The 12,404-nt window shown below is 34.1% G+C and overlaps 1 protein-coding gene across 2 annotated transcripts; it reads right to left on the bottom strand.

Moving 5' to 3' along the window:
• Positions 1-467: 467 nt before the first annotated feature.
• LOC108996561 (cationic amino acid transporter 1-like) lies at positions 468-6,705 on the bottom strand. Of its 2 annotated transcripts, none has more exons than XM_018972515.2 (3): positions 6,543-6,705; positions 5,860-6,350; positions 468-2,116 (listed from the first exon to the last, which is right to left on the bottom strand). In XM_018972515.2, the coding sequence occupies exons 2-3, from the start codon at positions 6,254-6,256 to the stop codon at positions 759-761; spliced, it is 1,755 nt and encodes a 584-aa protein (XP_018828060.2). In that variant the 5' UTR covers positions 6,257-6,350; positions 6,543-6,705; the 3' UTR covers positions 468-758. The 2 variants fall into 2 exon arrangements, with proteins under 2 accessions (XP_018828060.2, XP_018828061.2); XM_018972516.2 differs by having other exon boundaries at positions 5,860-6,261; positions 6,543-6,697.
• Positions 6,706-12,404: the final 5,699 nt, after the last annotated feature.

Consider the following 12,404-nt stretch of genomic DNA (forward strand, 5'->3'; position numbering starts at 1 on the left):
TACTTCGATTGTTGGGGCACCCTCATTAAAAATTCAGCACGTACAAGTTATCTTATATATATATATATATATATATATAATTTTTACAGAAAAGTAATTACTTGGAATCCAGTAAGGGATACCAGGCCTAAGCTCAAGTTCAAGAGTCCCGAAAAATCAGAGTGTATGCTCCAAGAGAATAAAAAATCTCTCGTGTGTTATTGAAAACTAATCCAGGGAATAATAACAACCAGAGAAAAATGGTTTAACAAATATTTCATAAAAATAAATTTATAAACTCATAACATAACTTAATATAATATATTAGATTGTAAAATAAATTTAATATCTTTTATGAAGTTATCACAGATTGTAAATTAAATTTTTTCTTTTATAAGATCTCTTTATAAATGTATTACACGTGTCCCTCGTCCAACGATCAAATTCCGTGATCTACTTGACAAAATGTTAAAGTAGTACTCTCTCTCTCTCTCAAATAAGACAGATTAGTTGTATTAAGAGCGAGCAAGAGGCAGCATGGACAAGACAAACTGAGGGAAGTGGTCACTGGTAGACCACTCGTGTCAGCTAATTTGGGAAAGAGAATTGAATTTCCTTCCTCAACAGAACACAAATAGTTGTTTTAGGAAAAGAAAAAATGAAACACCCCAGATCAGATCACCATTATATGAGCATATACAGCTGCGCACAAGCAATTACACATTTAATAGAACTTACCCAAGACGAATTGGCTAACACCTTTAACCCTGAACCCACGGTCACGAAGGCACAGCACCATCTTCAACATTCTTCAACTCCGAATTATCACTGCTAGCTTCCTTGGCTGTGTCATAGGACGCATGCAATCCAAAAAGGAAATAGTAAACCAAGATTACCAGAGTCCATATCCCGAACCTCGCGAACGATGCTTTATCAATCGACCCAAGAAGGAAAATGTTGATGGCGATGGACAACGACGGTAGCCATGGAACCAACGGCACTCCCCAAATCTTTGGTTCCCTTGCTTGAGGAACAAAAAGCCAAAGTCCCACGGTTCCAACGAGCCAAATTGGCCCAGTTATTACGTACCCAATCCAAGCATCATCAGTTGTTGTACCCCAATAGGTAGCGGTGGCAATCGAAGACCCAAGTATAAGCAGCAGAAACACAATGAGCTTGTTACGATTTGCCGGTGTTGTCACCCCACTAGAGTAGTACCGGCGCACGATCAGGGCAAGAGCCACGAGCATGAAGATGAATAGCGTGGAGATAGAGAGTAGATTGGCGAGAATCTCTAGTTTCGTGAAGAAGGCGATGATTGCAGTGGCTGCAAGCATGACGACTGTGGCATTGACGGGAGTGCCGGTCCTCTCATTGACATGGGCGAGCCATGGGGGCATCATGTGGGTACGTGCAATGTGAGTGAGATATCGAGCCTGACCCACTGCTCCAACAAGCAGAACCGTCGTCATGCCCTTTAGCGCACCGGCTGCCACTATATACTTAGCCCATCCCCAACCGACGGCTTCGAAGGCGACCGAAAATGGAGCATCTGCATCGATCTGTCCGTATGGCTGCATAAGGCAGAGTGTCACGGCCAGCAAACAATATGCCAGAGTAGTAATGGCCATTGAGCCAACAAGCCCAATAGGGATGTCCCGACCAGGGTCCTTTGTTTCCTCGGCCATGGTCGAGACTGCATCAAACCCAACATAAGCAAAAAAAAGCACAGCTGACGACTTAAAGATGCCACGAGCGCCATTTGGAGCAAAGTCGGAGTAATTCTTGGTATCAGCTTTGATAAGGCCAGCAACGATGATGAAGATAATGACAATAATATGAATGACGGAGGCGATGTAATTGAAACGTGAGGAGCCCTTGGTGCTGAGGACCGCCAGGACACAGATGATAGCGATGACGACGACGGCAATGGGGTCGAGATATCTGTAGTCGGGATCGAGACCGTGGGCTACGATGCGGAAATCGTTTGGCTCGTGGTTGCAGAGTGTGGCGAAGTAGGATGTCCATGAGCGGGCAACGGCCGCTCCGCCAATCACATATTCGAGTAAGATGTTCCCGGCGGCAATGAAGGCCATGAAGTCGCCGAGCTCTACCCTTAGGTACGCAAATGATCCACCTGAAACGAAAATAAATATAAGATTTCTTAGGAGCTTGAGATTCCAGCCAATTTTACTCTTCTCCCTCTCACCTTCTCGATATTTTAAATCAAATCATTATAATTTTTTTAAAATTTTTATAAAATATAGACACTTCAATTTTTTTAAATTTTAAAATAATAATAATATTAAAAAATAATATTTTATTTAAATTTTAATTTTTACATCAACTCATTTCAATTCACTGTATAAATCTTCCCTAATAGTTAAAATAATTATGAAGAGTAAGTTTCTTGAGCCAAATCTAAAGTGCTTGTTTATTTTTGAGTTTGATAACTTAAAAAATACTTTTAACAGTGTAGCTCTTTTAAATAAATAAATAAAATGTCTCTTTGATAAATTTTATAAAAAGATAATGCTATATATTAAACTATTATCAAAGTTTACAATGTGGTACTTTTCATCACATTTCGATCATCTCTTAATTTTTTTAAAAAGTTTTAAAAATTGATGAACTGTGTTACTGTGCCACTTCATTGTAAAAGGATAAATGTGGGATGATATAATGTAATATATATAACTTTTTTTTTTTTATTTATAAAAAGTTCTTGAAGCACTTCATAAACTACTTTTTAAAAATGTATTAAATTAAAACTTTTCTAATTAACATATACTAGCTTGCAGAAAATGTTTAAAACCATCGTAACAACTTTTAAAAAGACTTTTTAGCTTTTAGCCATATGCTTAAAAAACAATAAGAAGTTTTTCAATAATAGAACTCTTTAAGAAAGTTGTACAATTAGAAACTATTCCAAATTCATCATTTGTTTCAATAATTTATAAGAAAAATCAAGTTTAACATTAAAAATTGATAACTTCTATATACATATAGTTTAGAGTTCATATAAAAATCATAATTTAAAAAGAAAAATAAAAATTTTCTTTAATACTTCAGCAAAAACATGTTTCAATTTTAATTTGCCCCCTTATTAGGGCTGATATCGGTCCGGTCCGGTCCGGACTTGGGCCATAATGTGGACCGGACCGGACCTATTCGGTCTACATTTTCTCCACCCTAGACCGGACCGACTCACATATAGGTCTGGTCCGGTCCGGTCCATTTCGGTCCGGTCCGGTCCGGTCCAGGGTCGGTCCAGTCGGTCTGGACATGCCTAAAATAGGCCATTCAGCCCATCTAAATGTGATTTTTTTTTTCCAATTTCAATTATTTTCGGCCCATTTCAAATTTGGTATATTTTTTTAACTAAAACTATTTAAAAAACTTGATTTTGAAAAATACAATGATAAAAAAAAAGTTAAAAGTTAAAACTAATCTATATAAAATAAAAAAAACCCAAAAAAAAAAAAAATAATAATACAGATTTTGCCAAGGATTGCTACCCACTGATTTTGTATGTTAATATATATGGAGTATCAACAAAAAATAATAATAATACAGATTTTGCCAAGGATTACTATACTAATACTATATATTATATAATAATACATTAGTAATTTAGTACTAGACTATTAGTATATTTTTTTCTAATACCATATTAGAGTCTATTACTATACTAATAGTATATATTATATAATAATACATTAGTAATTTAGTACTAGAAGTAGACTATTAGTATATTTTTTTCTAATACCATATTAGAGTCTATTACTATACTAATACTATATATTATATAATAATACATTAGTAATTTAGTACTAGACTATTAGTATATTTTTTTCTAATACCATATTAGAGTCTATTACTATACTAATAGTATATATTATATAATAATACATTAGTAATTTAGTACTAGAAGTAGACTATTAGTATATTTTTTTCTAATACCATATTAGAGTCTATTACTATACTAATACTATTATACTATATATTATATAATAATACATTAATACTATAAACTTATAGTGATTAGTTATTATCAATCATGATCAATATAAGTTATAACTTATAACTATATAATAGATTAATAGTATTAGTATTGGACTATTAGTAATATAGTATAGGCTATAGCTATATGTTAGTAATATACTAATATTAGTTATAGTGATTTAGTATAAGTTATAACTATATTACTATAACTATAAGTCTATAAGTCTATAACTATTAACTATTGTCTTAGACTCTTACTCTATGTTAGACTATTACTAATTTACTAATATACTATTAGTATATATTTTTATTAATACCATATTAGACTTTAGAGTCTAGAAGTAGACTCTAGACTATTAATATAATACTTGTATTAGTATAAATATTAATAATTTAGTATTACTATAAAATTATAAATATTACTATTAGTATAAACTTATAAATGTGTATTAGTTAATAATTACTTAATGATGAATTAGTGATAGGATTAGGTTAATTAGTCAAATGAAAATTATATACTTAATATATATAAATTATTAAATTATATATATATTTAATTCAGTCCGGTCCGGTCCGAAAACCAGCCGGACCGTGGACCGGACCGAATTAATTCGGTCCTCTTATTTTTGGACCGGACCGGACCGGAACAACTCTCGGTCTGGTCCGGTCCGGACCGAATTAGCCGGTCCGGTCGGTTTTCCCGGTCCGGACCGCCCGATTATCACCCCTACCCCTTATAAAACGATGGGCTGGGAAACAACAAAAATATTAAAATTGTAAATGTATACACGGGAACGAATTATGTACGGACAATAAATCAAATATCAAACCTAGCTGGACTCAAACCAAATGTCAACTTACAACATGATTTCGTGAAAACTCAGCCATATTAAATAATAATAAAAATAATACTTTTTAATCCGATAACGGTGATAATATTGTAAAATTCAACATTTTCTTTGCGTACAAATGTTATAGTATTATGTAAAAATAAATTTATAAAATTAGTTAGATTATAAAATTTATTTTTATTATAAAATTTATTAAATAGATACATGAAAATATCAGCTTGTGAATTGATCTTTTGTATTTGTAGTAATTCACCTTCTCCTACTGATAAAAAAATAATAATATTTGAGACAAAAGATTCTAATGCATGTGAGTAATGAATATTCCTTCGTGGACAGATTAATGTGACATTTCCAAACACACTTCACTTATAACAAAAAGACATACAGTATTTTAAGAATAATGTTATGTATAATTATAAAGTTTGTAAATATCATATAATTATTTTTAAAAAAAATAAAATTTATTATTAAAAATAATTTTTTTTTATATGAATCTAATATTTATTTATATTTTTTAAATTAATTATACACATTTATACACTAAAGACAGAATAGTATCATTTTTCGCATTTCAAACATCAGCTTTGACCTTTTGGGTTACGTACTATTCACAAAGATACTCCACGACAAACAACTCTCCCGTTTCAGAAAATCGTCTTTCTTTTCTTCCTTTTTTTATATATATACTAAAAAAAAATACAAGCTAAATTATCTAATAGATTTATTATTTATTATCTCATACATCACATATTATATTTTTTTTTATTAGTTTTATTTTTTAAATTAATTAAATTAATTAATTTATTATTTATTTACCACATATTCAGAAAAGAAAAAAAATTTTAAAAAAATAAAAATTTATATGTAATGTGTAATGTGAGGATACAAGTTTTCATTACTTAAAAAATCATGCAAAATTGACTAATTTTTCAAATAAAATAAGAGAGATTCTATTCACACAAAAATTACGAATTATCCGAAGATTTTAAAGAATGATTAGAAAATTAAGCATAGGGGTACGTACCAGCGACGGGGATCTCCACCGCGAACTCGGTGTAGCAGAAAACAGACAGCATAGCGGAGACGCCGGAGACAACGAACGACAAGACGACGGCAGGGCCCGCGTTTTCCTTGGCCTCAAACCCTGTAAGAACGAATACACCGGCGCCGATGACGGCGCCGATGCCGAACCACATGAGGTCCCACCACGTGAGTGTCTTCTTCATCTCGTGCTGGCTTCGAGCCTTCACCTCCACAAGCTCCGTCTGGTCCATGGACCGGGTCAGGACCCGGTCCCTCAACCTCAACGGAGTCTCCATGAGCGCCCTCCCATAGTTTCCCCAGCTCTGAAACGATTTCTCGGGGAGAAAATCGTCTTTTGTGCACGAACACCCCCTCTTCCTGACCCCTCCGTCGACCATTCTGTCTTCACCACCAAAAATAGAAAGTTTGAGATCCAGAAAGAAAACAAAGAGAGCGCGCGGAAATGAGGCTTTCGTGAAGCAGAGCGGAAATCTGAAGCCACACAAATCCAACTCTTGTTAGAGGCTACTTGAAGACGAGAGTTTGGAAACCCATGCAAGATCTAAACCAGTTGAAAATATATGATCTGCTCGCTCACGCAATCTCATCAGGGAAAGCGATTGATCATGATGTTAGGTACTGCCAGATGAAAATCTTTGAAAATTATAAGTAAATAATACTTACTCAAATTTATAAGGAAATCAAATCGTAAAAGATTAAAGAGAGCTGATCTGAGAGTTTCTTCGGTGACTGCCGGGAGAGGAGAATGTCGTTGGAAATCTCTCTTTTTAAGAAGGGACTGGGAGAGGGCGAAACATGCAACGATGGGAGATGGTAATAATAACGTCGGCCTAGCACGTTCTTTCAGTTGACTTAAAGGAAGGCCGAGTGACACATGGCAAGCTGATCTAAATTCTTCTTACGAACATTGGAATTTAAAAAATAAAAAAGACACAGTAAAAAAATTATTTATTTGTCAACATTAATCTATTTATATTATAAATAACTCATTTTTAATGATCATTTTTCTTATAGTTATTAGTAGTACTGTTAGGATGCTTGAACTATCGGTCATTTGGGGATATTCGAATCTCGCCGATAATGTGAAAACATTTTCAGATAATCTGAACCAAGTAAAATGGGATTGATACCATTCCAAAAACAACGGCAGTATGGACCCACCGGGGGATCAGGATCAGGAATCAGGACAGTCATTGGAGTAAAGGTTAGACAGTGTGCGTTCAGATTGGGCCAGCATGAGGTTTCGTCAAAACCACGAGATTGACTTTGACTTTTTGTCAACGTTAGAGCACTGAGATCAGATCAGATCATCGTGAGAGAGGGCCCTGCCCACTAAAAAGAGGTTGGAGGGTTCTTTGATGAAATTAACATCTCATACTGCCCACTACTACTACTACTACTACTTCACACGGTCTGGTCTTCATTGTTGGCGCGGACTTCGGCGCCGATCGCTGAATCTTATACGTACGGGTTTCTTCTTTATTTTTCTTGTCTTCTGAGATAAACTATATCACAGCACAGATATGGTTAGTTTGTTGACTCTCTGGTTCATACTTTGAATCAATACATTAACAGTATATATGAAGGACATGGGATGGAAACCATGCATGATTGTTTGTCTTTTTAATCTTAAGGTCCCGTTTAGATTCAGAAAGTATTTCATCTCATATAATCATAATTACAAATTTTTTTAATTTTTATATAAAATATAATAAATAATTCAACTTTTTTAAATACTAAAATAATAATAATATTCTAACATTTTTTTTTTTTACCTTTCATCTTTGATTTAAATCATCGAATTACAGATTTACTCATAATTTGTATAAAGATCCATGCACGCCTCTCTTTATCCTTGGCTGGCTTTCTAAAATGGCGGAAGCAAAGGCAGCTGGGAGTGGGGACCAGATCGATCCGAGAAAGATCCAACAATATTAATTAATGAGTTTTGCTACACAACCTTCACCACACTCCACACTCCACATTTTTTTAAATTTTTTAAATTTTTAATATTTTTTTAAAATTTTTTTTTGAGTTTATTCTTTTTAAATTATTTTAAATTTTTTATTCATTATTTATATAATAAATATTTAATAAAAGAAAAAAATAATAAAAATTAAAAATAATGTGGAGAGTGGAGGTTGTATGAATAGTAAGAAGTTGAGTGATTTTTGGTTAATTATATGCAGGCCTAGGGAGTTGAGAGTGACAACGTCCTAGTCGGTGTAGTTTAGTGGACACCTTTGACCTGGGGGGTTCCTCGTTGATATTGCTAAATAGCGCACTGAGTTTTGATATACTTTTCCAGGGTATGAGGTATGTGAATGACTGACTTTTCATGTTAATCCACCAATTTTGATATACTTTCTACTGTATTGAGTGGAAATTAAAGACTTCGTTGGTGTGTACTCTGAATAATATATAGTTTTTTTTTAATCAACGTCAAAAATATTAAATATGTATGTTGTCTTTAAGAGTTTGAACTCTAGCAAACAAGTCCTTTCTAGAATGGACCAGAACAATAAATTAAAAATTAAAACAAGCTAAATGTTTGTGTGTGTGTACATAATATATAAAATGTATATATTAAGTATTAAAACGACTTGCTAACAAAAATATTAGAGAGGAATGCTGCTGTCAGCTGAGGTGCCATTGAGGATGCAAGCTAAGAGACAAAAACAGCGGGGCCTGTAGACAAGACATTGTTTTCTTAATGTGACATTAAAATGCAGTCCAATGGGGCTCCCTCTTATATGGGTCCCTTTCATTCCCAAACGTGGCACGGATCATGTTCTCGAGGAATATCGTGAGGAGCATATGGATGGAAGGTATGGGTGTTCAACCGGACCGGTTTTTTTTTTAATCCGGTCTGAAACTCAAAAATCCGGGTGCATCCGGGAGATTATCCGCCTATGCCCGGATTACACCCGGGGGGTTAAAATGATTCAAGATCAGGTTACGGATCTGGTTATGTGACCCAGTTATCCGTAACCGGATCCTCTAAAATGAAAAAACCCACCCCTTTCTCGTCTTCAGTCGAAATTGTCTTCGGGTTTGCTTTCTCGTCTTCTTGAATCCGTCGTCTCTCTCGATCTTGAATCCGCCTTCTCTCTCGCTTAGGGTTTGCAGCTTTCTCGTCTTCTCCAATCCCTTCTGGCCTTCTCTCTCAAGGTTTTGTTCTTTCTCAAATCTTTCAACCTCACCAAAACACAGAAACAGAAATTTCGAAGTGCTTTGCGCATCTAGGTAAGACAAGCGGAGGCTACCACCGAAGGCTCTCTCTCTAAGCTCTTAAGGTACCTTTCTTTGTACTTAGAGATTTTTTTCAGAAAAAGCTCAGATTTGTTTGGTTTGTATTATTTTTCATTTGCTCTGTAAGTTTATTTCGATATCTTATTAGTAGATTTTTTCCTTTACTCTGTTTTTCACATGGGATTTAGTTTTAATCACCGTTTTATGCGACGTTATCACATAAAATTCAGACCCAACAAATACCTATTACAGTCCCTATATTGGCAGCAATTTCTGCTCCACAACAATATATTTTTGGTGCCATATATTGAATATTTATGGATGTGATAAAAGGAAACTACTTCAATTGGGTCATTATAATTATGCATTAATTAATTGTCACGTATTTTCTTAATTCATTTCGTATATAAAAAAAAGACATGATCAGCTTAAAGTTTAATTATGTATTAGTTTTAATGTTTTTCAAAGGTATCATGTCACAAAATAGCAGGAGTCAACATAAAAAAAGAAAAATAAATGGAAACAATGAGAATAAATTAAAATAAAGCAACCTTTTGGATTGCAAACTAAGATCCAAAATGTGCCCAGTTTTGTCAACATTATTAAAGCCAAGCAGCAATTCATACACATGGCCTTGCTTATGCTATGGCTTCTTAAGCTAAACTAACCCTTTTGGCTTTTAGGTCAGGAACCAAGTTAAACATATTTTCAACACATAAAATGAAAACTGCTAGAATTTCAATATATATAATGTTTTATGGAATACTTTCTGCTTTATTTATGTTAGTTGTCAAACAAAGTGCATCCAGACACTGCTTTTAGGTATGTATAGCTTTTGTTTGTTTCAAGAGAAAATAGACACATAAGAGTTGAAGGAAAAGAAGGGGTTGGGAAGCTTTTTCAATGTCACTAATCATTAACAAACTCTTTCCAGTTGTGTCAAACCCATTAATTATACTAATCCCATGTGTCTTCTCCCTTATCACCCATAGCAAGTCTTTCCAAGCTTAAGGTAATCTTCTTTCTTCAACTTCAGCAACTTAAGCAACTTCAACTTCAACTTAACCCTCTATTTCTAAAGGTTCCCTTTATTTTTGTAATAATTCATTGGAATTGATATTGTGGTTAAGAATTTTCACATATATAAAACTGCTTTGTGCTTTGTGCATTTCAGTTTAGTCAAAGTTATATTAACTAAACTGAAAGAATTAACTCTTTGCCATGAACATCAAGACTTGCCTGTGTCGGGTTATATGGAAGATGTTGCCTTCACGAATGGTATTCAATTGAAAGACAAAGGCTTTCATGGGAAGCCAAAAGGTGTAGAAGAGAATAATAGGATAATCCTCACTCGTCATTTGGTGTGCATGAGAAAAATGAAGAGAACCCCCATCCATGATCATCTTGTGTAGAAGAGAAGAAAGAAGGTAATCCTCATTCATCATCTGAGTGTCAGTCCACCATAACCCAGGTACTCGAGGATGTCAATTGTCTACATTTATAAATTCTGATCATGGCATCTCTGTTGTTGTTGAGTCTGGTTTTGTATACCACGTTTATGATATATTCTTAGGTGTTCATGTAGTTAATTCGAGAGGTGCAAGAGCTGAAGGCTTTTAATGCAAGACAAACTCAGAAGTTTGGCGTTTTGGAACAGAAGCTAGTACCTCCTTGCATGTTTTTCTAGTGTTATGATTTTCCATTTTTTATATCTGTTCTAGATAGTGTCTTTGTGAGGTTTTATCCGTTGTAATTGATGTTGTTGGTAGCTTATGGAGACTCAGTCCAGTAGAAAATTTTTCAAAATGGCATCACCAGATCAAGGTGAAAGAAATCAATGTTTCCCCCCAATTCCAGATTCAAGATGTGAAGACTAATACATTTTTATCTTTGTAAATTTATGTTTTAGTTTAATTAGTTGTGATGTATTATTTTTTTTTTTGTCCTTTGTAAATTTATGTTTTAGTTAATTAGTTGTGATGTATTATTTTTTATTTTATTTCTTGTAAATTTATGTTTTAGTTTAATTAGTTGTAATAACTTCTCTTGTTCTTTGTAAATTTATGTTTTAATTAATTAGTTGTGATGTATTATTATTTCAGTTCGTCTACGTACAGTCGTTGTGCGTTACCGAGGGGCAATCCGCTTGCCATGTCAGCCGATTTATTAAAAAAAAAATGGACGAAAATTGAAGAAATAGAAAACAGTGAACACGACGATGAAGAAAGACAGAGCTCTTTGTCTTCGTGGGTGGAAGAACTGGAGCTTCATCAGACATTGGTAAGATCTTTGCTTTTCTTTTCTCAATCAAATACTAATCTCAATTGGATCTTCGTGGGTATTTGACTAAGCTATCTTCATTGTCGTATTAGGCTGAGTTTTTCTTCGCTGTATTACCCGGCTGAGCTTTCACTGTCTTCATACTGGCTTTAGCAGAGATTCGATGCTTGTCGTCAGTGGGTTGTTGCACTGAAGCCAGGAAAAACCAAAGAACATATTTGTGCATAATGGGTTCGGTAGGGTTACAATTTTCTTTACTTCATATTGAGGCTGAAATATAAAAGAACCTTGACTTTTAAAAACTTAGAAAGCCCACACTCGACCAATCTTTGAACCAAATACTCACTTTACCAACTCTAATTTCCAGGAAAACTCAGAAACTATATCAGGAAGTGAATGTACAATGAATTTCCTAATAATTAGACCAGAAAAATCTGGCATATTATTCTTGGGTGATTGTTCAGGCCTCTCCTTTTTTATCAAGCTCTAATTGAATTTTATGGTCTAGAAGGGGAACATGAAGGGCAGTCTGTGTGGAGGAGGGAAGAGAACGAAGGGGAGAAAGAGATGGGGGAGAGGCAGTACTCTTCGTGTGTCGTCTTGAACGAAACAATTTGTTTAGTTAGAGGGAAACGATGTGTTTCATTTAAGCATATTATAATTTTTTTAAATATCTGGATTGAATCCGATTATCCACCCGAATTAACCACCCAAATTTTAGCATCCAGATCCGAATATGGCCGGATATCCGAATCTAGATCCGGTTGAACACCCCTAATGGCAGGCTTGGGGATGCCCTGGATAATAGGAACGAAACTTCATACTTCCTCCAAAATTATATATTATAATAAATTGGGATTATTTATTCAACTAATTCTTAATACAGTCACATCTTATACAAGTCTCACGCACTTCTTTTAAAAAAATAAAATTTATTATTAAAAAATTAATTTTTTTACATGAATCTCATATTTACTCATTTTTTTAAAAATG

Source organism: Juglans regia, chromosome 3 (assembly GCF_001411555.2).
Source record: "Juglans regia cultivar Chandler chromosome 3, Walnut 2.0, whole genome shotgun sequence".
Taxonomy (NCBI): Eukaryota; Viridiplantae; Streptophyta; class Magnoliopsida; order Fagales; family Juglandaceae; genus Juglans; species Juglans regia.